Below are 27345 nucleotides of genomic sequence, written 5' to 3'. Positions count from 1 at the left end.
TCACTAGGATTGCTTCTGTGACATTGATAGTCTGGTGGTCCTCAAATTCTGGAGGCTAATGAGCACTTATTCTATCAGAATGATTTACCTGAAACAAAACCATTAATGTGAAGTTGTTCTATCTCACCATTTTGTTCTTACACGTGGGTTCGGAGCTGATCCCTCGGCTCCGAGTCAGCCACTTTTCAAGCTCAAACTCTCAGAGAAGCTCAAGACACAGTATATATCCCATGATGCTCTACTGTAAACCCCAGATCTAGTTTGCCGCTGCAACGGATCTACAGACTCGTCGGAGGAAGCTCGGGCCAGTGTTATTTTTCCATATTTAAAAAATATTTTTCTCTTGTATTGTTAGCTAGTGTTGTTTTCTTTAAAAAAAATAGAGTTTAGTTAGAGTTAGTGTGTATTTTTGGAGTGTTTTTCTTAACGGCTGTTTTTTCTAGGCCTTTCTTAGTTTTTTGGGCGTGACAGGGCTCTGTCAGCTCCTTTGTGTGCGCTAAATTTATTAGTGGTAGTTTAAATTTAGTTAGAACATTTAGAGATTAGCTAGTTCTGTAGAGAGTTAATATTAAAAAATATTTAAATAACATTTTTTGTATTTAATATACTCATAGTATTGAGCTCAGGGATCTGAACATATATATATATATATATATATTTCCTCTCTCTTTTACTAAAATGTCAGAGAAGGAAAAGTCTGGCTTCAAAGGGTGTGTGTGGCCAGAAAATGTCTGTGACAGACAACCACTCCACCTGTGTGTACTGTTTAGGATCTGTTCATTTGCAGGAAGTGTGCTCTATCTGCCACTCCTTTAGCACCACGGTTCTTCTGGAAAGGTGCAGAAAGCTGGTGGATAAGAGGACTCTTGAAGCCTGATTTTCAGGCTGCGCTGGACAAGACCGACCTTTCTTCCAAGGCTTCGAAGGGGTCCAAGTCATCCAAGGGGTCCTTGGAGCCCAAGTCCTCGGCTCCGAGATCCTCTAGTATGGTTCGATCATAGTCTCCACAGCCTTTGGAACCATGTACCGAACCTTTATCTCGGAGTCCAGTTGTGGCTCCGGTGTTGGAGACTCCTCAGTCTCCGATTCTTCAATCGGTGCCATCTTCGGCCCCTTCGACCCATCCTTCGACGTTATCTGATGTGGACCTGGACCGCGTGGTTAAGAGATTGCTAGAGAACCCGGCCCTGGCCAAAATGCTTTCCACTTCGAGCCACTCGGCTTCAAAGCCTGAAATCCCAGTCCTGCTCTCTACTCCTCCTCCGAGGCCACTCGAACTCTCGGAGCCGGGGAAGAGAGAACCGATGCTGGTAGAGCCCTCGGAGCTGAGGTTCGATCCAGCTACCTTGGCTCCGTCGACCTTGATCTCCTCGGTTCCGACCGGGGAGTCTTGGACCCGACACTCCCTCGCTGGCTCCGGGGTGGAGAGTCAAACCGAGACTTCGGTTCCAACCCTTCCTCTCGGGACTTCGGCACAGGTGAGTTCGGCTCCGTCCCCTGGATCGGAGTGTGGGGTCTCGGCTCAGGGAGGGCTGCCGGCCTCTTCGAAGCCGGCAGACTTCTCAGACCGGGATTCTGGTGCCTTCGATGCCATAAGGAAGGTCATGTCTTCTAAGGCCACTACCTCTTCAGATCTTTCTTCCTGTCCCCCTAAAGGGCCAAGTTCTGTCTCTTCCCCACAGGTCCCTACCAAGCGTTGAGACCCAGAGCCTCCAGTATCCCCATTGGGCGGCCCCTCCTCTACAGGGACTTCACCGGACGCTCCCACTGATGAAGTACCTAGGAAGAGACTGTGCAAGAGGAGGCACTTGGATTCCCCACAGGAATCCCTGACATCGGGCACCGAAGCAGAAGGATCCCCACGATCCCCCTCAGAGGATGTCTCATTTGCAGACATATTGGAGATCTTAAGGCAGAGGGGTGATTGGCAGTCCCTTGCCCCTACTGAGGATGAGTCGGTACTCCTGAAGGCCTTTGGGTCTCAACCACCCACCACCTGGGTTACTCCTCCCCTTGACGAACTAATGGATTTGTTTGCTCGAAGGGCGTGGGAGCCCCCTGATTTAGTGAAACCGGTCCCTCGGAGGCCCAACAAGTTCATTACTTCCCCTGCTGACAAGGCCTTTCTCACCAAGGGAGTCCCGGTTGATGCCATGGTGGTAGCAGCAGCCACCAAGAAAGAGATGTCGGAAACCTCTTCTTCTGTCCATCCTCCTAATAGGGATTCTAGGACGATGGACCGGTATGGGAAATGCATATTTAGTTCTGCAGCGTTTTCCATGAGATTGCTCAACTACCTAACCCACTTCACCCGCCTTCAACGAGATCTCCTTAAAGAGCTGGGAGATACTCTACAGGGTAACACAACTGATGCAGTTTCTGAGAAAGTGACAGCACAACTCAACACCCTCAGTTCTGTAGTCAACTCATCCATGCGGCTCATTTCTTATGCTGCCAATGGATCGAGTAGGGCTGCAGGTTCAGCTATAGCTCTTTGGAGACAGTCCTGGATGCACCTTTGCTCCTTAGCGGAAGCCTTCAAGTCTTCCTTCGTCAATACCCCATTTGATGGTTCTGCCTTGTTCGGGCCTAAAGTTAAGGAGACGCTTACTAGGTGTGAACAAGAAGGAAAGACTGTCAGCTGTAGGAGTCTGTTTTTTCACTCCAACTAGACCATACCCCAAAGGGCAACGAAGTGGAAAAATGTGGTTTCGAAAGCCCCAAGGAGCTTTCCAGAGCACACCTACTGATACCCCCTCTAGGAGCAGAGGAGGGGGTAAAAATGGAAGACGCCACCCAAATGGCAGAGGGGGTCCGCAAAATCAGGGTGACAGGGAGCAGTTCTCTGGTAAGCCCTATCAGCGTTCCAGAAAGGAAGCCCGGCTGTCCTGCTCTGGAGGCGGTCGGGGGTCGCTTGGCTTTATACCCAAATGCCTGGCTAAACATTACAACGGATTCTTGGGTAAAAAGCAAAATTTCCAGAGGTTACTACATTTTTACAAAATTCCCTCCCATGTGTACAAGTATTCCAGACGTTCCACCCAGTCTGCGAAAACTAGCAGCCATAGTGATTCAAAACTTGCTAGACAAAAGAGTCATCCAGCCAGTCCCGACGGACCAGATAGGATCCGGAACTTACTCAAGGTTCTTTTTAGTTCCAAAGAAAACAGGGGACTGGAGGCCCATATTAGACCTCAGCAAACTCAACACCTTTGTCAAGAAGGAAAAGTTTCGGATGGTCACGCTTCAATCGATACTTCCTTTTCTAGAAACGGGCGATTGGATGTGCTCTATAGATCTCAAGGATGCTTACTACCACATCAAAATGGCCAGATCATCCAGAGATCACTTGTGTTTCTGGCTGGGGGCCAGTCATTACCAATTCAGAGCCCTACCCTTTGGTCTCACCACAGCCCCCAGAGTGTTCACCAAAGGTATGGGCAGTGGTCACGGCTCACCTGAGATGCTTAGGATTCCAGGTGTTTCCATATCTGGACGACTCGCTCCTCACCGCCACCACCAGGCATCAACTAATTAATGCGAGAGACTACACTATCAACCTGTGTTCCCAGTTGGGCATAACCTTAAACTTTGAAAAATCTTTGTTATCGCCCTCGCAGCGTATTACCTTTATAGGAGCAGAGCTAGACACCGTCGATTCAAGGATCAGGTTGCCTCAAACAAGAATCTTATCCCTAAGAAGTCAATTATCCAGTCTGTTGACCCAGAACAAAGCTCCTGCATCCCAGATATTGAAGCTGTTAGGCACAATGGCAGCGACGCTAATAGCAGTCCCATTGGGGCGCATGCACATGCGGATACTCCAGTGGTTACTCTTCACACAGTGGTCTTACCAACAGCTGCCGATGTCGCATGAGATTCTGTTAACAAATATTTGCAAGAAGGATCTCAATTGGTGGCTGAACAACGAGCAGATAGTAGTCGGACGTCCCCTTGTTCTCCCCCAACCCACAGCCACAGCGACCACAGATGCTTCCCTGATAGGGTGGGGGGGGGGGGATATTTCAGGGAAAGACTGTCCAAGGTACTTGGTCGAGCATGGAATCACATTTGCATATAAATGTCCTGGAGCTAAGAGCAGTGTTCCTGGCGTTGCAACACTTTATGACTGTCTTCCTCCAGGGGCAATTGCAATTCAGACGGACAACATGTCAGTAGTCTGGTACATCAACAAGCAAGGGGGAACCAGATCGTATCCCTTATGCCGAGAGGCCCTAAGAATTTGGCAGTGGGCTGTATCCACCAGGCACTTTCTGATAGCAATGCACATCCCGTGGTCATCCAACGTGATAGCGGACAAACTGAGCAGGGCCATCTTGTTGCCTCACAAGTGGTCCCTCAAACATGGCGGACAAGATTTTCCACAGGTGGGGCCAGCCTTGCTGCGATCTGTTTGCATCTCCGATGAATGCCAAATGCAGAAGCTACTTTGCCCTTTATCCTCCACTGGGGAGCAACCTGAGGGACGCGCTTGTACACGATTGGCCCCCGGGCCTCCTGTAGCCTTCCCGCCAGTTCCTCTAATTCCCAAGTTCATACAGAAAGCCAAAAGTCTGGGAATGACTGTTATTCTGATAGCCCCATCTTGGCCTCATCAGATTTGGTTCCCCTTTCTACAGAAGTGTCAAGTGGAAGAACCATGGGTTCTGGACCCAGTGCCAGACCTTCTGACTCATTCGCCGGGAGTTCTTCATCCCACCCTCATCTCCCTAAAACTGACACCTTGGCTGCTCCAATTCCCATATTAGCCAGGTCTCAAGATTTGTCTCCCATGGTCCAACATATTATAGTATCCTCTCATAAACTGTCAACCAGGAAGCTATATAATAGCAAATGGAAATGATTTGTTCACTGGGCTTCTCACCACGACGTTGACCCATATGTTGCGCCTATTCATACCATATTAGAGTTCCTGTCCTCCTTGTTCTATGATGGCGCAGCAGCTGCCACCATAAGGGTTCAATTGGCTGCCATTTCCAACTTTCATGTAGGTTGTAACGGATCTAACATCATGCCCCACAGACTATGTAAAGCCTTGTTGAAAGGGACCCATCATCTCAGACCACCTATCAGACACCCTGTTTCTCCCTGGAATTTGAATCTTGTCTTATCCCAATTGATTCTTACCCCCTTCGAACCCACGTCATCTTGTGATTTGAAGTTTCTGTCTTGGAAAACAATATTTCTGGTACCCATTAAATTTGTGTTTAGGGTCTCTGAACTCCAAGCTCTATCTTTCAGGCCCCCATATTTGATCTTCCACCCTAATAGGGTGTCCCTCAGGACAAATCCTACCTTTTTTCGTAAGGTCTGCTCCGAAGGTAACTTAAATCAGTCCATTGAGCTCCCAACTTTTTTTAGACATCATACCAACAGACTGGAGTATATGTTACACAAGCTTGATGTTCACAGACAATTGAGATTCTACTTGGACAGAACGAAAGATTTCAGGCAATCTGTTCAACTCTTTGTCTCCTACGCAGAGAACAAGAAAGGTTCTGCGGTATCAAAAGTCACATTATCAAAGTGGCTTTCTGATTGCATTAAATTCATTTATTCCTCCACTAATCAACCATTACCGACTAACGTCAAAGCCCATTCTACCCAGGCTGTTTCTACGTCATTAGCTCATGCAGCTCATTTACCCTTGGATATCATCTGTGCAGCTGCTACTTGGTCCAGACCTCACACATTTATCACTCATTACAAAGTGGACAGGACCTCCAGGGACAGGGCTTCCTTTGGTTCCACTGTGCTCAGGAATGTTCTCCCTTGAGCCGCCCAGGATTAGGGTGCTTGGGACGCTACCCACGTGTAAGAACAAAACGGCGAGATAAAACAACTTCACATAAAGAAGTTATGTTCTTACCATAACGTTCCATGTGAGTTGTTCATCTCGCCTTTTTGTTCTTACATTCCCTCCCACCTTCCCCCTTCTGGTGAGAAAGATGGTTGCCTTGGTGGATTGGTTGGTCTTGTCAGCTTGTCTCCTTAAGACAGACTGTTTTTTCTTTCTGCAAATCTAGAGGTACCTAGATAGGTAGGTACTGCAGTGCTTATTTTTTTTAGGCTGTCTTCGGGTGCAGCGTACTAGATCTGGGGTTTACAGTAGAGCATCATGGGATATATACTGTGTCTCGAGCTTCTGTGAGAGTTTGAGCTTGAAAAGCGGCCGACTCGGAGCCGAGGGATCGGCTCAGAACCCACGTGTAAGAACAAAAAGGTGAGATGAACAACTCACATGGAACGTTATAGTAAGAACATAACTTCTTTTTCTCACTTTGAATTTCTACAGTATCGCTCCCTGTTTGTTGCATCTGTGAATTCAGGAGACTAGCAAGTGCCTGTTCTGCAGTTTTCAGTGCAGGAAAAAATTATGTCATTATTTCACTTTTTCTGAAATCATCATCTTTATGTCTAAGATACATGAACATCTTTATTTTGGAAAAAAAGTCACCCACACTTACTTTTCAGTTCAACAGGACTGTTTTCTTCCTTGAAGCAAGCAATGGAATAATTTCCTGGGAGGTATGATTCCTCTGCCACACTTTTAGCTTGCTAGTAGGGATTTTGATGAGCACCTGGAAAATGTATAAAAAATACTGAAAGCCACCTGTATTAGTAGTCTGTGTTTAATGTGTAAAAATGTAGCCTTGCAACTTTTGCAGTTGTAATTTTTAACTTGAATCATGACTCGGGAGGCAATGAGTTGTTAGCTTGATCATCACATGGTAGTGTCTTGGGTCAGGTGATAGAGATACATCTGTGAAGACCCAAAAAACCTACATGTGTAGTGAAAGTGTCCTAAGAGTGCCTAGCACATGCTTCCAAATGAGATTAGTCCCTTTGAGAAGGCAGTGCCAAATGCAGTTGTAGTGACTGTATTGCTTTCTCTAAGTACTTCATTGAAATCAGTCATTATCATCATCATCAACCCCCCCCCCCTTTTTTTTTTTTAAATACCATTTTCTGTCGTAAGACGCTGACCGGTTCAATTCTCAGCTAGAGCGTCTTCTGCGTGGAGACATACGTGAATGTGCGTACCTTCGTTGAAGGTTGTACGTCAGGCCTGGCAAGGCGGTACGTAAAAATCAATTGCCAATCATTAGCGGACCGGAGTTCCGCTGTGGCGATCCCTGACCGGGAAAAGCCGAAAGACACAAACAAACAATACCATTTTCTACATGGGGTCGGAGTATTGTGTAAACTTTTGCCATATCTGTTGATTCAGTGCCACTCTTCTACCTTCTTTGACAGTCATGACTAACTGTCACAGGTCTTCCCTCACACAGTCCATCCATCCCTTTGCTGTACACTCTCATTTCCTTTTGACTTCTTCCTGCCAGTCCCAAATATTCCTCTACAGATTGTCTTCTGCATGTCCAAACCACTGCAGTCCTTTCTCTTTGACCTTCTCTAATATTGGAGCTACTTTGAATTCTATTCTGATGGCCTTATTTCTTTGTCCACAGTGTGCATCCTGCCACCCATCTCAGGCTCTTCATCTCCATCACCTCTAGCTTCATCAACTGCTCTGCCTTTACTGCCCAGGTTTTTGTACCATGTAGTAGTATTGGTTGCACCACTGTTTTGTACATGTTACTTTTCAGCTTCTTTGGCATCCTTCTGTCACACCCATGACACCCTGTACCAGTTGTTTGCAGCTCCTCTGATTCTCCCTTTGGCTTCCTTATTGAGAATTGCCTTCTCCTCAGTCATCCCTCCAAGATGCATGAAGGTGTTAAACCTGTTTCACTAGTCTCTCTTCTATCTCATTTCTCAGCTTCTTCTGATTTCCACCATTGCTGCTGTTACAACTGTCTTCTGTACTCAGTTTTATCCCACGTGCCTTCAGTTTTGCGTTCCATTCCTCTCTCCCTTGTTGAAGATCTTGCTCGGTGTCCCTGTAATGCCACATCATCTGCATACAGTAACTTTTTTTATCTGTCCCTGCTGACTTTTTTGCTAATGTAGTCCATCACCAGTATGAACAGCAGTGGGCTCAGAGCTGAACTTGATGCCCACCCACTCCCACTGTAAACCCATCTGGGAGTCTGAACACTATTCGTACTTGAGTCATTGGGTCCTTGTACATAGCCTGCACTAATTTTATCAATGTTTCTGGGACTTCAAACCACCTTATGACTGCCCAAATCAGCTTTCTTGGGACACTGTCATTTGCTTTCTCCAAGTCTAGGAATGCCCAGTTGGACTTTTTCCTCATATCTAGCTTCTTCTCAAGTATCTGTCTGGGGTCTATGTCACATTATCGAAAACTAACAATATCGAATGGGATGGGAGGGTGGCCTAATGGTTAAGGTGTTAAGGCTTAAAATGGCCTACAAGGGCAGTTAGCTTAGTACCAACCTATGAACCTATGAATGGCTACAACATCGAAAGTGCCATTCATTGAAACTGTTCTTGTGGGGAGCTGCACCCCCCCCCCCCAATTATATATACCAACTCCAAGATCGCACTACAGTGAGGAAAGGGCAAATTTACTGATCCTCACTGTACCGCGATCCCACAAGAACAGTTTCAATGAACGGCACTTCGATATTTTAGCCATTCGACATTGTCAGTTTTCGACAATGTGATAGGAAACTATCTGTCTGACTGCAAGCAACAGGTCAATTGTGCTGCATCCTGATCTGAATACAAACTGTTAATCTCCCATCTTACTTTCTACTACTCTGCGTCTCCCTTTATTATTCACCCTCTCCAGAACCTTCATGCAGTATGACAAGAGTTTGATACCACTGTATTGCCCACAGCTGTGGATGTCCCCTTTGTTCTTTTATGCTGGCATTAGAGTGCTTAATATCCAGTCTTCTGGGATATGCTTTTCTCTCTGCACCAATGTAAGAACCCTCAGGAGCCACTTCTCCTCTAACTCACCCAACATCTTGAGCATATCTTTCGTCATAGGCTATGTCTTGGGCAGTCCAACTTCTGCGGGGGTTTTCTTCATTAAGAAGCTGCTGGAAGTACTCCTTCCATTTGCTTTTGATGTCCTGTCGACTGGTGAGCGAGTTGTTGTTGGCATCTCTTATGAAGGGTTTCTGACCATCTTCTTTGTCTTTCTGTCTTTACTTTGCAACCTGGTAGAGTAACTTTCTGCCATCTACTGATGTCTTGTTCTTTGCGTTTGCAGCTCTTCTCTTAGACTCCTTGATAGCCATCCAGTATTCCTTCTTAGCCTGGTTCATCCTTTTTATCTCCCACTTTTTCCTGTTCTCCTTCTTTCTTTTGATGACTTCCTGGACTTCTGCATTCTGCCACCAGCTTTTCTTATATACCTTGCTTCCATACCTGACTCTGCCATATATCTATTCTGTATTCCTTTCACTTGCTGCTTTGAGGTACTGTCTTTCTTCTTTAACTCCATTTATTTGCTCTTCTTCCTAAGGTGCAAGAGCCCTGAGTAATTCCTTGAACTTTTGTGCTTTCACTCCAGTCACCCTCCAGGTCGTTAGCTTAGTTTTTGGTTATCTTAGTGCTTTCTCTGACCACTGCTTGCAATTGATTGTGGCAACCGGTGATTTAAGCTCTGGGTCAGCTGTTTCACTGGGGTTGACTTTGCAGTCACTAATTCTATCTCAGTGCCCATTCCTTACTAGGAAGAAGTCTACCTGAGTTGTAGATTGGCCACTCTTGTATGTGATCTTGTGACTCAGTCTCTCTTGCTGAACCATGTGTTAGCCACCATCAAGCCATTTGCCTGACAGAAGTCCAGAATGGTCTCTTCTCCTTTATTCCTGTTGCTCTACCCATGTGGAGCAACCCATCCTCATATTCTGTTCTGTCTGTCTTGATGATACCATCAACACCAATTGGACATAGGTGTGAGTATGCATGTGAGTTTGTGATGTGGAAGTATTACTGTGGCAGCTAGCAACCTGGTGTTGTAAACCTTGGCTCTAGTTGATTGTCACTGTTGAAGTGACACCCCAACCCCATGTGCAAAAGTGGGAAAAGTGGTTGTGGGTGGATGGATTTGGCAAGTTGATTGGTTTTACGTCCAGCTATTGCTCATCAGAGCTAACCCAGGCAACCCAAACTGGGCATCTGGACATTGGCCGGCCAGTAGCTTATTGACCCAAGGCTGCTTAACTTTATGGAAAGTACAGTGGATATAAAAAGTTTACACACCCCTGTTAAAATGCCAGGTTTTTGTGATATAAAAAAATGAGACCACAAAAAATGATTTCAAAACTTTTCCTACCTTTAATGTGACCTATAACCTGTACAATTCAATTGAAAAACAGATTTGTTAGGGGGAAAATATAAAAATAAAAAATGTACAATAAACTGGTTGCATAAGTGTTCATACCCTTAAACTAATACTTTGTTGAAGCACCTTTTGATTTAATTACAACTTTCAGTCTCCTTGGGTAGAAGTCTGTCAGCATGATAATGGCTGAGGGCAAAATCATTCACATTGCCTACCTTGACCTGGCCAAGACATTTGACACAATACCCCATTCGGGCATTGTTGACAAAATCAAGAGGTTAGGTGCAAACCCGTATGTCACCCGGTGGATAGCCAGCTGGTTCACAGATAGGGGCAGGACCTAGGAAGTTAGAATTGGAGAGTCCACCTCTACAAAGAGGCCAGTCACAAGTGAAGTCCCTCAGGGATCAGTCCTTGGACCCCTCCTTTTTGGCATTTATTTCTCAGATGTCAAGGACAATGTCATTAGTCTCTGGCTGACTAAATTTGTGGATGATCGCAAATTGTGCGCTGTCGTTGAATCTCACACTGACAGAAATGTTTTCCAGGAGAGGCTGACACAAACAACTGGTGTCAGAGCCATGGATTAAAAGTAAATGCCAAGAAATGCATAATAGTATCCTTTGGGAAGTCATTCTTCCCTGGTAACTATCATGTTGACAACACACCCCTCAGAGATGACCCAGTAGTCAAGGACTTAGGGACACACAGATAGTAATCTGGCCTTTGATTATCACGTGTATTCACTGGCGAGATAATCATTCTGTGGTGTGCAACTTATGAACAAAGGTATGGCATCTGGGTCCAGCGAAGTCATTGTTCCACTGTGTTCAGCATTCATCAGGCCTATCACTGAGTGTAGCGCCCCCTTTGGTGCATACCTAACTGGGCATGTTCTGCAGCTGGAACGTCCACAGAGGTACCTTACTAAAGGAATATGGGGGGTAAGTAATATGTGCTATGCAGACTGCCTCGAGACCCTGTCCCTGTATGCAGTTTCCTGCAGGCTTTTGAGGGCAGATCTGTGCCTGGCATACAGGGCGTTGTCAGACCCCATTCTGATGGACCTCCTGCATATCCACAAAACAAACAGTACCATAATTACCCGTTCTAAGCCGTAAACCTTGCCTGTGATATGAATAGGATCTGCTGGAGCAATAGGTATGTATCCCAGAGACTACCCCGTCTATGGAAAAGGCTCCCCATCCATGTGAAGCAGAGTTTCTCCCTAATCCAATTCAAGTGCAACTTGAACAATTGGACGGGAAACCAGAAATTCATCCCTGGTTTGGCACCTATGTCTCTAATGCAAACAGATAACCTGTAAATGGTTCATCTCCCAGGCCCATGCTTACTCTTATCAAGGGTATCAGAACTTGTCAGAGATTTGGGATGCATGGCTAGGCTTAAAAAGGCTCTTGTGGTCGTTAGCCTAGTAAATACCTATGAAAGACCCTCTTCTGAGTAGCCATTACCTCTGTTAGGAAGATTTGAACTCCTGGAAGGGAGTGGCTGTTATAACTGACTCTTCTTTTACTTCCAAGGTTGCTGCTGGAGCTAATCAAATCAAACAAGTTTATCAACTTACCAGTGTTCTGATCAAGACAAATACCCATTTCAGTGTATGGACGTTGAAGGACACATTAGATTTAATGTGAGCAGAACTAAATCTTGAAGGATGGATGATCTTTTCTTTGTGTCCTTTGCCAAATCCATACTGGGTGCAAAGGTTACTAAGCATTCGATTTCCAAATGATTAGGGAACAATCCATTTTGTTAAAATAAACGTGGGAAAGCTTTACTGTTAATTTCAAGGGTTTATTCCACTAGAGCAGTTGCTACTTCATACCATTTTTTATGTGACACCACTTTGAATGCAGTCTGAATGCCAGAAACCTACTCTTCTCTTAATGTCGTGATACTACAGGCCAGGCATTGTGTTATTCTGGGGTAGGTCTTGTCAAAGGTATGTTCCCATGAGATGAGTCACCCAAGACGATTAGTTAGGGGCTTTGTCTTGAACATTACTGAAGGCAGATTTATTATCTGACAAAAATTTTAGGCACTTACTATAATGATATAGCTGAAGGAATGCTCATCTTCACTGATACAGCCTCAGTGCTATTCTCCACCTTTTTTCCTTTCTGTTCTGCATTTTTATTTCCTTGTTTCAGCCATCAGATTTGCACTAGTCTCAGAAATGGAAAGAAGTGGTGCCCTGGTACATAACGAGAAGGGGAAGGATAGTAAGACGTCTTGGGATTGTTTTGTCTACCAAAGAATCCTAATGTCTGTATTGTATGCACTACAGAGATATATCATAATAGTAAGTGCCTTTAAGTTTAATTTATTCTATGCTAATTAGATATTCCTTAATTAGTCACAGTAATTCCAAATTCTTGGTAGAGTTCTCTGAACATATGTGATACAGCAGAGAGTCGATTATCTGAACCATTTGGGACCTAGGATAGTTCAGGTAATCAAACATATAACTGAACTGGATAAAAAACTAAAAATGTTTTTGATGAAAGTTAAACAAGAAATATAAAACAAATTTAGTGTAAGTACAAAATGGTAGACTATATTATTGTAGTATATGCTCAAACAACATGCACAAGTGAATATGTATAATGTTTACAGATTCAGATTTTATGATTTTTCCTGCCTGAAATCTTTTGAAGGCTGTGTTCGGATAACTGATGTTTGGATAATCGACTGTATATTGCATCCAATGTCTGTGTCTTATTTACTTAGTAATACAGGTTACTGTATAACATAATTTGACCTTTTCACTCGGTGATTTTGGAATTTGCTAGTGCAAGTACAATGTGCTATGAACCATTTCACTGTACACTGGTAGTATGTATTTTGTTGCAACCTCTGCTGGTTGGGTTGGCATTCTAATATGAATTTTATTATTGGTGAAATGAATGTGTATCAGTGTTTATTTGTGTGCAGTAATATGCTGGGCTGTATCTGACAAAAGGTATGCGATATTTTGTGAGGTGACTGAACTACTTGAAAGTTCTTGAGTTATATTCAGCATTGTATTTCTAGTAGACATTAACAAGAAGGACTTGGTGTTTGATGTGATTTCAGATGGTGTTTGATACCTTGCTCTATGAATCTTAAAACCAAATTTAGATAAATTTAATGTGCCCCCATTGTAAATAGATTGGGCTTGTCTTCACTTACTTCCATTGTAGTATACTTTGGGACGCAACATCTGTAAATTAGACTGTAGAAACAATATTTTGCTTTTGAAATTTAAAGCTGAAGTGTATTTGTTATGTATATTCTGCTTAGATGCACCTTGGTGTGGAGTGAAAAATACACATGCTGGCTCCAAGCATGTAAAAACTACATTCCCTACTAAGAAGAAATGGGAGGCTGGCCACTGCTTGAAAGACCGAAATGAGCCATGTAACATCATGTAAGTTCAGATGGAGAAAAAAGCACCCTGCTAACAGACTGGCTTGTTCAGTCTTTGTTGTTCTTCTAGTGCTTATGGTTGATAGCTTTATGATCCATATGCTAGATGCACAGAACAAGTTGTCAGTGGCAAATTCAGAATTAACACTACATTTTGGATAACTGTAGCCTTGAAAGGATATATTTTTCTTGTGAATAATTGCACTTTTGTGGTGTCTGTGTGAACACATTATGTTGTGTTGTAGAAAGTTTAAAATGAAGTGAAATGGACATTTAAGGCATAGACATTTTCTTTATTTGCCATCCAGTATGTTGCAACTGTTTTGTCCTCATTTATTTAATTGTATAATTTTATTACATTTTATGGGCATGTATTGTGCTGTCAGCAAATGCCATTTTCATATTTTACTGCCTTTGCATTATTTAAACAGTGATATCTAGCATGTTTGATGTCACAAGACATGTCACTGATTTGAGTAAGGTGTAAGCTGTATTTAATTTCTAAACAAGGCAAATACACCCAGGTAGTTGTAAAATAGTTTAAGGAAACATTGTAATATTATATTTGTTTTCATAATAGCTTGTTGACCACCATGAGCTCATCTTAGCCCTTATTTATATGCAGTTTTTCATTTTCTTTAAGACAGATTTTTCCCTGAAATTTCAAAGACTGTGACATATATTTGACATGTAACTGAGGTAACGTGTCATCATAGATGTCCTTCCATTTCACTGTTGCAGTATTCTTAGCATGAGGGATCCCCTGCCAAGGGCCGCCCGACGTCCAGCCAGTATAGCAAAGCCTTTAGGTTGTTATTGGTACATCATATATCACATGTATGCTCCCTCAACAAGGTATAGGGCATAAAAGTGATATCCGGACATATCCTCAGAACGTCTTTCCCGGCAGTCTGAACGCTATGTTTGATTGTCATTCTGATCACCTGAGTCATTGCTAGTTACCTAGCCATTCAAATAAGTGCCCCATTGGGGTTTTTGACTTTTTTTGGCATTTGTGTTGTCGTCGGGTTTCATGTCATCCACAAAGGGTAAATGCCAGTGTGGGAGACAGATTCCCCATAAAGACCGTTATGAGCGTTTGTTTTATTAAGGAGCTTCTCACGACCATACATCCTGTACTGTTTGTCAGGATTCTGTTCCAATGACCTTATGTAGTCGTCTTTCATCCTTTGTCATTTTTCTTGAAATCCAGTGTCTAAAGCTTTTAGCAAAAGAAACTATGGAAAGTACTTCCTGCCCTGAGGGTCAGCTGTCTTCGAAGAAGAAGGCCAAAAATGTCAGGTCACATTCTTTGGTTGTGCCTCCTACACTGGAAGTCTCTCTTGAGGCTGGTGAAAGCCCGGAGGATCGCCCAGTTTTTAGGTTGGATTCCTCTGCTGTGACTGGTTCAGAGGCCAGCATGGATCCAGCTTCTTGCATATCCTCGGAGGTCTTGTAGACGTCCGCTTTGGACACTCAGGAGAAACACAGGTGATTTTTACTGAAGGGCCTAGTGGTTTCCTAAGATGCTGGTTATGGAGGAAGTCCCAACTAGGATTATTGAGTGTAGGCCGGCATCGGAGCCTTCTACTTTTCATAAGGCAGACATTCCTTTAAAAAAGAAGCTAAAAACAAAACATATATCTTCTACTTCCAAGGACCCTCAAAGTGAATGGCAGAATTTTACACAGGGTTTGTTCAATGCCCTTATGACCTTGATACTACCAAAGGGAGGTGGGGATCTGTCCCGTCTCCTCTTTGGTCCCCCCCCCCAAAAAAAGTCTAGGGATCAGGATTCCTCTGAAGAAGTGAATTCTGATGAAGAATCTCTGGCCTAGTTTACCCAGATTCCTTCCCCTTTGGATTATGGTTCTCAGGAAGAGGAATCTGCTAGTCCTGAATTTCCTTTTGAGTTGATTTCCTTTGGGGATACCATTGCCAGGATGATGGAATTCTTTAAATGGAATCATTCTGAAGTTTCTGAAATTCAGAGGAGATATTATGAGCTCCTTCAAATGAAATCTCCTAGACCCTCTGCTGTTCCTCTTGTTTTGGCTGCTTTATTGTATGCCTTTTCTTCTGCATCTTGGCCTCCGATTCTCAGCCCCCTGCTCCAAAAAAAATGGATAGGTTTTATAAGGTGCCTGATGACTAGAAATTCCTTTGTGTGTCCATCTGCTGAACTTTCTCTGGTTTCTTTGGCATCTGACAGGCTTTCGGTATTACTGCCTTCTACCAGGCTTCTTTATTCTGATAAAGACAGCAGGACTATGGAAAGGTTTATACTTCAGCCACCCTGGCCTTTCCAGCTGTTAGTTATCAAACTCATATGACCAGATATGTTTTGGCTGTCCTTTCTCAGGCTTGCCAAGTTATTTCTGACCTTCCTGATTCTGAGGGAAGGACTTCAGCCCTGTCTCTGTTAGGGGCTTCTTCCCAGGTAACTCACAATTAATTTAAATGTAAGGATTTAATTGGTGTCAATTAAACAATTGTTTTAACTACTAATTAGATTGGGAGGGGTATATAAGCAGGCACATTCTTCATTCATTTTACATCTGAGGAAGTCTGGTGGACGAAAACGCTTTGTATTGTGTGGCGTTTATGTGATTAAACCTGCTGCTGCTTACACCTACAGGCTCGTGTTTATTATTACCCTCTGCCTCTTTGGGTGCCTGTTGTGGTTTTATTGGTTCCTGGTTCTGTGGCACCCTTTCCTTGGAGTTTTTGGATTACTTGTTACATGGAGGTATCTGAGGCAGAGGCTAGCTTCCAGGATGGGGAAGCAGTTCAAGGTACTGACCTGGATTTGCGCCTGTCTCGTGTGGAGGGGCAGCTTACCCAATTGATTTTGCTTATGACTGGTAACTCTCAGCGAGGGAAAGACGATTCTTTTGATATCAACCCTATGAGGCCTACCCACAGGAAGGATTGCATTTCCACTCCTGCATGCAATCAGGAAGCTGATTTGGATCGCAGACAGGCTGATGTGCCTGTAGAGGAAGTAACTGCAACTTCTTCCAGTTTGCCGTCGAGGGGCACTAGAGGTGAGGCTGCATTACAGAAGGGAGCTGCAACTAAATTTTGTTACAATCATTTGGCATTGAATTCCCAGAACCAAGGTCCGAATGGACAGTCCTCCTTTAAGGAACGTGGTGTTCAGGGACATGCTCCTGTGGAAATGACTGATAATACGGCTAATGGTGACAATGGAGTGCATGAGTGGACGGACTCTTCCTCTTTGGCTTCATGGCTTGTTAGTTACAAGTCTTTTTCCAGTCACTAAGGCACTGATAATAACTTTATATTTAATGACCGGGATGTTGAGAAAGACAGTGAAGTGTCTTACAGAGCCAATATTAAAAAACTCACTGATTTAATTTACAAACATAAAACTCTGGGTCTTGACAATTGTTACTTGCGTGATTGTATTAAAAGGGGTATAGTACCCAAAGGATTGCATTTTTATAAGTTTCCGAACAATGTAGTGGAAGACTCCCCCTTTCACGAAGAATTGTTGAGTATTTTTGACCGTAGTGGTTTTGAAGTCATGAGAGCCCTGATTAAAGAAAATGAAAGGATTATGGGGCAGGTATATCAGGAGATAGAATACATTAATGAAGTAGTGACCAATGATCTTATGTTTTCTGTTGAAAATGAGAAGAGAAAATATTTTATTATTAAGCAACAGGTGGAAGAAAAATGTCATGTTATTTTTAAAAGGAAGTGTGGCAAAATAGATAGGGATTTGAGGGATTACAGACAGAAAAAAGCATACCCGTACCCTAAGAATGACAAATTTGGTCGAAAAAAATTTTTTTTTGATAAATCTGGACCACAACACAGTACTTATTCCTCTTCTTTTCCACCAGGGGGACACAATGCCTGGGACTCTATGGATCATAGAGTGATGTACAGTGATTCAGGGATGGGGGAACATCAGGATTCAAACCATACTGAATTCCCTGAACTTAGGAGATCAGATAGGTTAAGGCACAAATCCCCTGTGCGGTATTTTTACAGGGGTCCCCCAAACGGCACGAGATAAATAAGAGTGGTAGCCAGGAAGGGGGACTAGCCAACATGTTGGACCAATGGAGTACAGAGAATATTACTGTGGATGGACCATGTCACACCCTACATGACTTTAAAATTTACAATTACAGTAGTGAGGAGATTGACAGGAAACATTTTCTTTTATTTTCAAAAGGTTTTAAATTCATCCCCTCTACAGGGGGTAATTTAGTGGACAGCTTAATAGACTTGAGGATTTTTCTACGGAAAAAGAATTTAGATATTATGTTTTAGGGGCAACAGGATGGTGGTACTAATAGTGGTATTAGAAGACCTAGTACCTATAATCCCCCTATACACCCCCAGCTAAAAATTTTGAAAGGGAGGTCAAAGAAGAAATCAGGAATGTTTATAGGGGTGGATGGCATGGTAAATTTAACATGACTAGAGAAGAAAAGGTACTTCTCAAATCCATTCAAGAAAATAGATACCTGAGGGTGATGCAACCCGATAAAGGTGGAGGAGTGGTCTTCATGGACAGTATTTTGTATTCCAGTAAGATGATGGATATGCTTAATGATACCAATAGGTATGTTAGGGTATCCAAGAATGAGATTAACTTAGCATACCGTAAGATTGATTTGGTTTTACAGGACATGCTGAATGACAATTTTATAAACCAGGACACTTTTAAGTATCTCAGTGTGGACAGACCCCGTATCCCTGCTATTTTCGGGATACCCAAGGTACATAAAAGTGTGGAGGATCCACCCCTGAGACCCATTGTGGCAGCCAATGGCTCTAAAACCCATCCGTTGGCCAAATTTTTGGATATAAAATTAAAAGACATTTGGGTTAGGGCCAATGGTATACTTAAGGACTCCTGGGAATTTTTGAGAAGCATTAATAGTAACATGTATTCAGATTCCTTAATATTTGTAACCCTTGATATTCAGGATTTATTTAATGTGATTCCACATTCTACAGGGTCAGAATGGTTCCAGGATGCCATTCACCAACATGGAAAACTTGACCACAATACTTTTCTGGTTTATACAGTGTTGATGGATTTGGTATTGAAACACAACTTTATATTTTTGAGGGTGAGTTGTTTAAACAGATCCAGGGAGTGGCCATGGGGCAAGTTGTGCCCCTACTTATGCCAACATTGTGCTCATGGTTTGGGAAGAGAAGTTTGTGTTCCAGTCTGAATATGCACAATATTGGGTATATTACAAACGTTACCTGGATGATATTTGCATTTTTTGGAAAGGTAGTATGGAAAAATTAACAGAATTCATAGACTATCTAAACCATACCACTAATTTTTTGAAATTTACTTCCCATATTACACATGACTATATGAACTTTCTGGATGTCACTATTAAAAAGACGTCCTAGGGCAGCAGTTTACATCTAATGTATATAGAAAGGAAACCTTTTCTAACTCGTACCTATATTTCACCAGTTCCCATCCGTTTAAACAGAAGAGAAGTATTATCAAGGGACAATTTGTCCGTAGTTGTAGGATGACCTCTTTGGACTCGGACTTCAAAGACGAAAGTCAGAGAGTCAAAGAAATGTTTATATCTAGGAAGTATCCTAACTATTTAATTGATGAGGTTTTGGAGGAAGTAAAGAATGGGAGAAAGGATAGGTTTGCCCCTATTTTGGGAACAGGAGATACCAGTGTGATAGTACCAATAAATGTGCAGAGTACTACACAACTACCAGGGGTGACGTTACCAGGGATGAAATCAAGAAACTTTGGGGGTAACTATGTGATGTTTTATAATCAGAATACATCTAGGGTTAAAAACATTATTACTCAACACTGGAGCAGGTTTAAGTGTTATTCAGAGTTGGATGTTTTGTTTACCAACACCCTAGGATTTACTTATAAAAAAGGCAGGAACCTCAAGGATTTGCTGGAGTATAATGGTTCTATTGTTTCATGTAAGAAATTGGGAACCTACAAATGTGGGGCATGTGCCCAATGCCCATATATACTTAGACAGGATTCTGTATACATCTTGTCAAGAGACCATCAGATTCAGAGTAGTAGTTTTTCCAACTGTAATAGTGAAGGCTTGATTTATTTGGCCCTATGTAAAACCTGTGGTGCATTTTACATTGGAAAAACCACTCGTAAACTCAAAAGGAGGATTTATGAGCATTTATATGCCATTAGAGTCGAAGATATTAAAAATGCCTTGTTTAAGCACACACTGACATGTCCCCAAGCAAAATGGGGCTTCTTTGTTGTAGAGAAGGTGCAATGTGATGTGAGGGGGGGCCGTGGGAAAATAGGATAGAGGTGAGAGAAATATTTTGGCAGTTGTTATTGGAAGCCAATAGATTCCCAGGGCTGAATGAATACATATCCATTGCCCCTATTTTAAAAATGAGAGCTGCAAAACTATAAAATAAGTATATATAATGTTTTGCAAGTTCTTTTTGTTGGTTTTTGATTCAAGTTTATTTATCTGTCCAACACATTGTGATGGTTTTAGTATTTATATATTTATTTTAAAGTTCTTTTAAAAAATGTGCATGTTTTTATCTACTTTCATCTGTATTTGTGGAATAGGTTGTCATGAATATTTTAGTTACAGGATTTAATTGGTGTCAATTAAACAATTGTTTTAACTACTAATTAGATTGGGAGGGGTATATAAGCAGGCACAGTCTTCATTCATTTTACATCTGAGGAAGTCTGGTGGACGAAAACGCTTTGTATTGTGTGGCGTTTATGTGATTAAACCTGCTGCTGTTTACACCTACAGGCTCATGTTTATTATTACCTTCTGCCTCTTTGGGTGCCTGTTGTGGTTTTATTCATTTAAATGTAGTTATGACACAGCAGATTCTTCCTCTAGTGTTGCTGCTTCTGGCTGTATGTTGAGGAGATATTCCTGGCTACAGCTTCAGCCTCTGCCTGATATTAAGGCTAATTTGATGGATGCTCCTCTGGACAACAAATGTTTGTTTGGTGCTGCTGCAGCTGATTTACATCCCTTCCGGAGAAAGGCAAGGAGTTACAGGACCTGAAACATATTTTTGTTTCCCCTGTGCCAAAGTTCCAGAGAAACTATCTTAATAATCCAGCCTTTGTTAGAAAGCAGTCTTCTCCTCCTCCTAAAGGCAAAAAGGGTGGTAGGTGGGTTCCCTCAGCTGAGTCTACACAGACCCCTCCCGCTCAGAAACCTTCCTTTTCTGGTAAACCAGGTGCTATCTGACTACCTGATTCTTCCCAGCCACATTCCTCTCTCACATCATCTTTCTCTGTCTCTTCCTGTCTGGTTAAACATAACCCAGGATTTCTGGGTTCTTTCCATCATTCACCAGGGGTATTTCATGGTTTGGAAATTTCTGCCGCCCCCCCCCATGGGCATTCCTCTGTCACCTCAAGACCAGTTGAGCTCTTTTCCAGAGGTGCCTTAGGGTCCTTTGATTCAGGGAACTATTCAAAGGTTCCAGCTGCTCAACAGGGAAGGGGTTTTATTCCAGAATGTTTTTGGTCCCCAGGAAAGCAGGCACCTGGAGACCCACTCTGGATCTTTCTTACCTGAATGCATTTCTGAAGGTTCCTTCCTTTCAGATGTTATCCCTTCAGACTTTCTTTCCGCTCCTGCTTCCTTAGGGTTTTATGGTTTCTCTGGAACTCAAGGATGCTTACCTTCATATCCCAGGAAGTTTTTACATTTCTCTATTGCTTCCTAGCATTTTCAGTTCTCTGCTTTGCCCTTTGGCCTCTCTACTGCCCCAAGAGTATTTGCCAAATGCCTAGCTCCTGTGATTGCTTTTTGCAGGCTGAAAGGCATTCAAGTCTTTCCCTGTTTAGACGACCTGCTTATTCAAGACTCTTCTCCAGAGATTCTTTTACAGCACCTTCAGTAGGTCTTCGCTGTGCTGCAAAACCTGGGGATGTTATGTAGTCCTATCTCGCCTACATTCTTACCCATGGGTTCGGAGCCGAATATCGTCTCCGACTCAGCCTATTGACTAGCTCAAAAGTCTCTGATTGGCTGGGCTAAGAGGGTATCCCATAGTACACTGCTTCGCATCCCCAGATCTCGTTTGCCGCTTGTAGAGCTCGGACGTGGTCTCGCTTGGCTGTGGCTAAGTACTCTTTTTTGACTTATTTCTCTTCAGAAATTGGTTGCTTCATACTTCAAAAGCTATTTTAATAGCTATTCTTGCTGTGGTAGTTGTGTTCGTGTGTTAGTGGTGTTTTTTGTGGTATCCCTAACAGTTCCACGGGCTAGGCCCGTTTTAGTTAGAGGACCTAGTCTTCCCTTAGTGTGTAGTCAGTCAGTTTGTTAGTGTATTTTCCTTTTGAGAACCGTTTAAGTTAGAGGTTCTCTGTCTGTGTTCTCTTGGTTGTTGTGGGTTTAGAGCTTCGCTCTTCTCTGTGGTACTGTCTAACTGGTGGGCTTCCCGCCCTTTTTGGTAATTGTTAACTGTGGTTTCGTTGCGTGCTTGCACCTGTTGGAAGTCGTTAATTCTTTGAATATGTCTAAGGATCAGAAAGAACATAAGCCTTCTGGCTTTAAAAAGTGTTCAAAGTGCGGATATAATGGATGGACACTCTGTCTGTGTTTACTGTCTTGGAGCCATCCATTTACAGGAGTCGTGTAGTTTTTGCCACGCCTTCAGTCCTAGGGTGCTCCAAGAGAGGAAAAACAAATTGATTCTAAAGGGACTGCTTAAACCATCTTTTGAGGAGGCTATAGATTCGGCTCCCAGTCGAAATCTAAGTCCTCCAAGTCCAAGAAAAGGTCTCCGGCTCCATCAGCATCTTTGGAGCCTCCGGAAAAAATTACCATATTGGATACTGCTTCCTCGGCTCCACCTTCTCCGGGACCGCAGGAGGTTTCTGTATTGAGTGAATCAGCATCCACTCCGATCATTCTTGAAACTATTCGGAGCCGGTCGCCGAGTGTCGGACATGGTTCACCAGATAAAAGGTCTCAGTCCCCATCCATATCCTCCAAATCCTCCAGACTTTCTGATTTGGATGTGGATAGTGTGGTGCAGAGGCTCCTGCAGTCACCGGTGTTGGCTAAATTGTTTTCGGCTCTGACCCAGTCTGCTCCAGAGCCAATTCCTATGGTTGTTTCATCGATTCCTTCTCCGAGCACATCTTTGCTGTCGGAGCCGGTATGTTCCACTCTGAGTGATGTTCCTGCGCCAGCTCCGATACCCCCCCTGGGTTTATCGGTACAGACCTCGGCTCTGACCATGTCGGTTCCATCCACAGGGTTCGAGACTCCGGGTCTCTTCGATCGGGCCCGAGGGGGATGCCTCGGGACATCTTTCAGTTCCGAGTCTTCCACTCGGTGCATCGGCTGGGGGGACCCCAGTCCCGGTCATGGCCTTGGAGGCCAGTTGGTCCTCGGACTCGGGGGGACCCACCTTCGAGGCCATACGGAGTGCGCTGGCCAGGTCGTCAGCTACATCACTCTGGTCGCTCATTCCGTCCCCCACCACTCCGGCGAGAGCTTCTGACACCCACCTATCCTTGGACAGCAGAGCACCAGGCCCTAAGGATACCCCCACGAGCGGTCCCCCACTTTCTGAAGGTCCCTCAGAGCCTGTGCCTGAGGAACCTCCCAGAAAGAAATTGTGCAAGAGGAAGCACATTAACTCCCAGGACGAGTCTCTCACTTCCGATACTGACCTCGAGGAATCGGAAGGATCTCCCAAGTCTTCCTCTGATGATGTTTCCTTCTCCAATATCCTGGAGATAATGAAACAAAGAGGAGACTGTCCTTCCAAGAACCCTTCTGAGGAAGAGTCGGTATTCCTTAAGGCGTTTGGCGCTCAACCTTCTGCCTTCTGGGTGTCTCCACCCTTCGATGAACTTCTTGACCTTATTTGTCGAAGGGTGTGGGAAAACCCTGACTCTGTGGAGCCAGTACCTCGGCGCCCCAACAAATTCCTTTCCGCCCCCCCCACGGAAAATAATTTCTGACAAAGGGAGTCCCGGTAGATGCCATGGTGGTGGTGGCAGCCACCCAGAAGGAAGTTGCAGAGTCTTCCTCTTCGGTCCATCCTCCTAACAAGGAGTCTAGGACTATGGACCAGTACGGGAAGCGTACCTTGTCCTCAGCCACCTTCACCTTAAGGTCGCTGAACTACTTATCTCATTTCACTCGGCTCCAGAGAGATCTCTTTAAGGAGATAGGAGATACTCTTGCGGGTAACATACCTGAAGCGGTGGCTCAGACGGTCAATGCACAGGTTTCTACCCTCAACTCCATCACGAACTTGTACATGCGACTCATTTCATATGCGGCCGAGGGAGCGAGTAGAGCGGCCAGCTCAGGTGTAGCCCTGAGAAGGCAGGCCTGGCTGCACCTGTGTCACTTTGCGGAGGCCTTCAAATCTTCCTTCACTGATGCCCCTGATGCCCCTTTTGATGGTTCCTCCTTGTTTGGGACCAAAGTGAAAGACACTCTCACCAGGTGCGAGCAAGAGGGAAAGACCCTGTCTGCTATAGGGGTCCGTTTTTCCCTCCCGTCTAGGCCTTACCCCAAGGCTCAGCGAGGGAGAAAGATGTGGTTCAAGAAATCACTGAGGTTTTTTCCTGCCGCACAGGGTGAAACCTCCTCCCGAGGCAGGGGAGGGGGGAGTTATTCAGGTAGACATTGCCCCAGAGGCAGAGGGGGCCCCCGCAATTCTGGGGACTGCGACTCCTTTCATGGCTCCCCATACTCTCACTCCTGAGGGTGTGCCCGACTGTGCTTATCCGGAGCCAGTTGGGGGTCGAATTTCCTTGTATCCGGAAGCCTGGGAAAACATCACCCAGGACCGATGGGTATTGAGGATAATTTCCGGAGGTTACACCATTCCATTCTGTTCAGTACCCCCTCCCATCAGAAGGATCCCAGACGTTCCACCCAGTCAAAGGGATCAAGCAGCCTCAGAGGTATCTCAGCTGCTAGAAAAAGGAGTCCTCCAACCAGTCCCGTCAGACCAGATTGGATTAGGGACTTACTCAAGATTCTTTTTGGTACCGAAAAGAAAAGGTGACCTGAGACCTATATGAGATCTCAGTCAACTCAACCGTTACGTACACAAGTCAAAATTCTGGATAGTCACCCTACAATCTATTCTCCCACTGTTGGGAAAGGAAGTATGGATGTGCTCCATCGACCTGAAGGATGCTTACTACCATATCAAAATGGACAGGGCATCCAGGTGTCACCTACGCTTCCGGCTGGAAGCCAGACATTTCCAGTTTCGAGCCCTGCCCTTTGGTCTCCCCACAGCCCCCAGGGTGTTCACCAAGTGTATGGCAGTGGTGACGGCTCACTTGAGATGTCAAGGATTCCAGGTGTTTCCGTACCTGGATGACTGGCTCCTCACCGCCCCCACCAGGCATCTACTAATTCAGACCAGGGACGCTACTATCAGTCTGTGTCACCAATTAGACATTACAATAAACTGGAAAAAATCTGCCTTGTTGCCTTTACAGCGTGTCACTTTTATAGGAGCAGAGCTGGACACCATTCAAATGCGAGTGTCCCTACCACAAGAAGGGATTGCAGGGTTGCAACAACAAATTCTCACACTGATGCCTCTGAGACATGCAAAGGCAAGACTGATTCTTCAACTCCTAGGGACCATGGCAGCTACGATCATGTTGGTTCAGTTAGCGAGATTTCACATGAGAATTCTTCAATGGCTTCTCTTTGTCCAGTGGTCTCTCCGAAGACTTCCGCTATCCCATCCAATCCTATTGACAGACCAATACAAGCAGGACCTCCGCTGGTGGCTGTGCACCAACAACTTGAACATAGGAAAACCCTTTGTTCCACCCATCCCTGTGGCCACAGTGACTACAGACACCTCCCAGATAGGGTGGGGAGGGCATTATCTCAGCAGGGATGGTCCAAGGCACGTGGCAGGAGCACGAGATACATTTGCACATAAACGTCCTAGAGATGAGAGCAGTGCTTCTTGCGTTGCAGGCACTTCAAGAAGTCCTCCCTCTAGGGACTATTGCGATACACTCAGACAACATGTCATTAGTGCAGTATCTCAACAAGCAAGGAGGAACCCGATCTTACCCACTATGCAGGGAGGCCATGCACATGTGGCATTGGGCAATAGCTTCCTAACGGTTTCTAGTGGCAATGCACATCCCGGGGAAGACCAGTGTGATAGCAGACAAGTTGAGCAGGGCGATTCTTATGCCCTACGAGTGGTCCCTGAATCGTTTGGTGGCAGAGCGAATCTTCAGCAGATGGGGTCAACCTTGCTGGGACCTTTTTGCCAGCCCCCTCAATGTGACATGCAGCAACTTCTTCTCGCTAATCCCCCCACCGGGGGAATCACCCAGGGACGCTTTAGCTCACAATTGGCCCTCTGGGCTGCTTTATGCTTTCCTTCCGTTTCCCCTTCTCTCAAGGGTGATTCAGAAAGCACAATCCTTGGGAAGCAGGATGATTCTGATTGCCCCACACTGGCCTCGTCGAGTATGGTTCCCCTTCCTTCAACCCTACCTTGTGGATACTCTGTGGATTCTAGAACCCTTCCAGACTTACTGACACGTATGTCGGGACAGTTCCGCCCCTCTCTGAGGACACTCCGGCTGACAGCCTGGCTACTCCACTTCCATCCTTAGTCAGATGTCATAATTTTTCGCAAGACGTAGTACATATTTTGTCGATATTCGGCTCTGAACCCATGGGTAAGAATGTGAGGCGAGATGGACTACATACATCGAACGTTATGGTGAGTACATAACTTCTTGTTCACTGTATATTTTCAAAAGTCCTTCCTGTCTCGTCACGGGATCATGTTTTTCTGGGATGCAGGATCCAGACTGTTCCTATGCTATATGCTAGCATCCCTGCCTCCTCCCAAGGCTTTAACTCTGGTTTCCTTTTTTCGGTCCCTTCTTTTTCTGACCTTGATTTCAGCCAGGGAATTTCTGAGGTCTCTGGGATGCATGGCATCCACCATCCCTATGCTTCCATTTGCCAGATTGTACATGAGAAAGCTTCAGTGGTATCTGAAGTCAATTTGGCTTCAGCATTCTCATCCTCTAGAGTTTCCAATCCCTCTTCCTCCATGTCTCAAGTTGGAATTTCAGTGGTAGATTCACCAACTGACTTTGAATCCAGTCTTCACTTTCAACCCCTGCTTCCTGTCAGGAGCTGTTCAAAGATGCCTCAGACAGGGGTTGGGGAGCTTCCTTCGGAAACCTAAAGGTGCAAGGCCTTTGATCTCATGAGCAGCAGAAGCAGCACATCTATATCAAGAAGAAGAGAGCTCTTCTGTTGACCCTCGCTGCTTTTTATCCTCTGTTTTCTCCAAGGCCCCTAAATATTTTTACATATAGCACCACAGTGATGTGGTATGTCAACAAACAAGGGGGGATAGTGTCCCTTCTGCTTTGCAAATTGGCATTCCAGGTTTGGAACTTAGCAACTCAGTATCAGGTCACATTTCAGGCAGTCTACATTCATTCAAGTCAGAATTTTGTGGCAGGCTTTCTGAGCAGGTCCATAACACAATGTCATGAGTAGATGCTTCACAGGGATGTGTTTCTGGACATTACCCACCAGTGGGATATCCCTCAAGTAGATCTCTTTACCTCCCCTTTGAACAGGCAGCTTCCTCAGTTTTGT

At 44.4% G+C, this 27345-nt stretch overlaps 1 protein-coding gene across 2 annotated transcripts in view; it reads left to right on the top strand.

The window, feature by feature from the left end:
* TATDN1 (TatD DNase domain containing 1) overlaps nt 1-27345 on the top strand; it is a gene marked incomplete at its 5' end in the record, with an annotated part of 159822 nt that overhangs the window by 71824 nt on the left and 60653 nt on the right. Inside the window, 1 exon segment of one of the 2 annotated variants that reach the window (XM_044066593.1) lies at nt 13562-13688. Coding sequence (XP_043922528.1) covers nt 13562-13688 — 127 coding nt within the window. 2 annotated transcript variants of the gene reach the window in all.

Source organism: Protopterus annectens, chromosome 3.part1 (assembly GCF_019279795.1).
Source record: "Protopterus annectens isolate FY-2018-M chromosome 3.part1, PAN1.0, whole genome shotgun sequence".
Classification (NCBI taxonomy): Eukaryota; Metazoa; Chordata; order Ceratodontiformes; family Protopteridae; genus Protopterus; species Protopterus annectens.
Note: the sequence above shows the minus strand (reverse complement) of the source record. Positions and strands in the feature narration are given on the sequence as shown.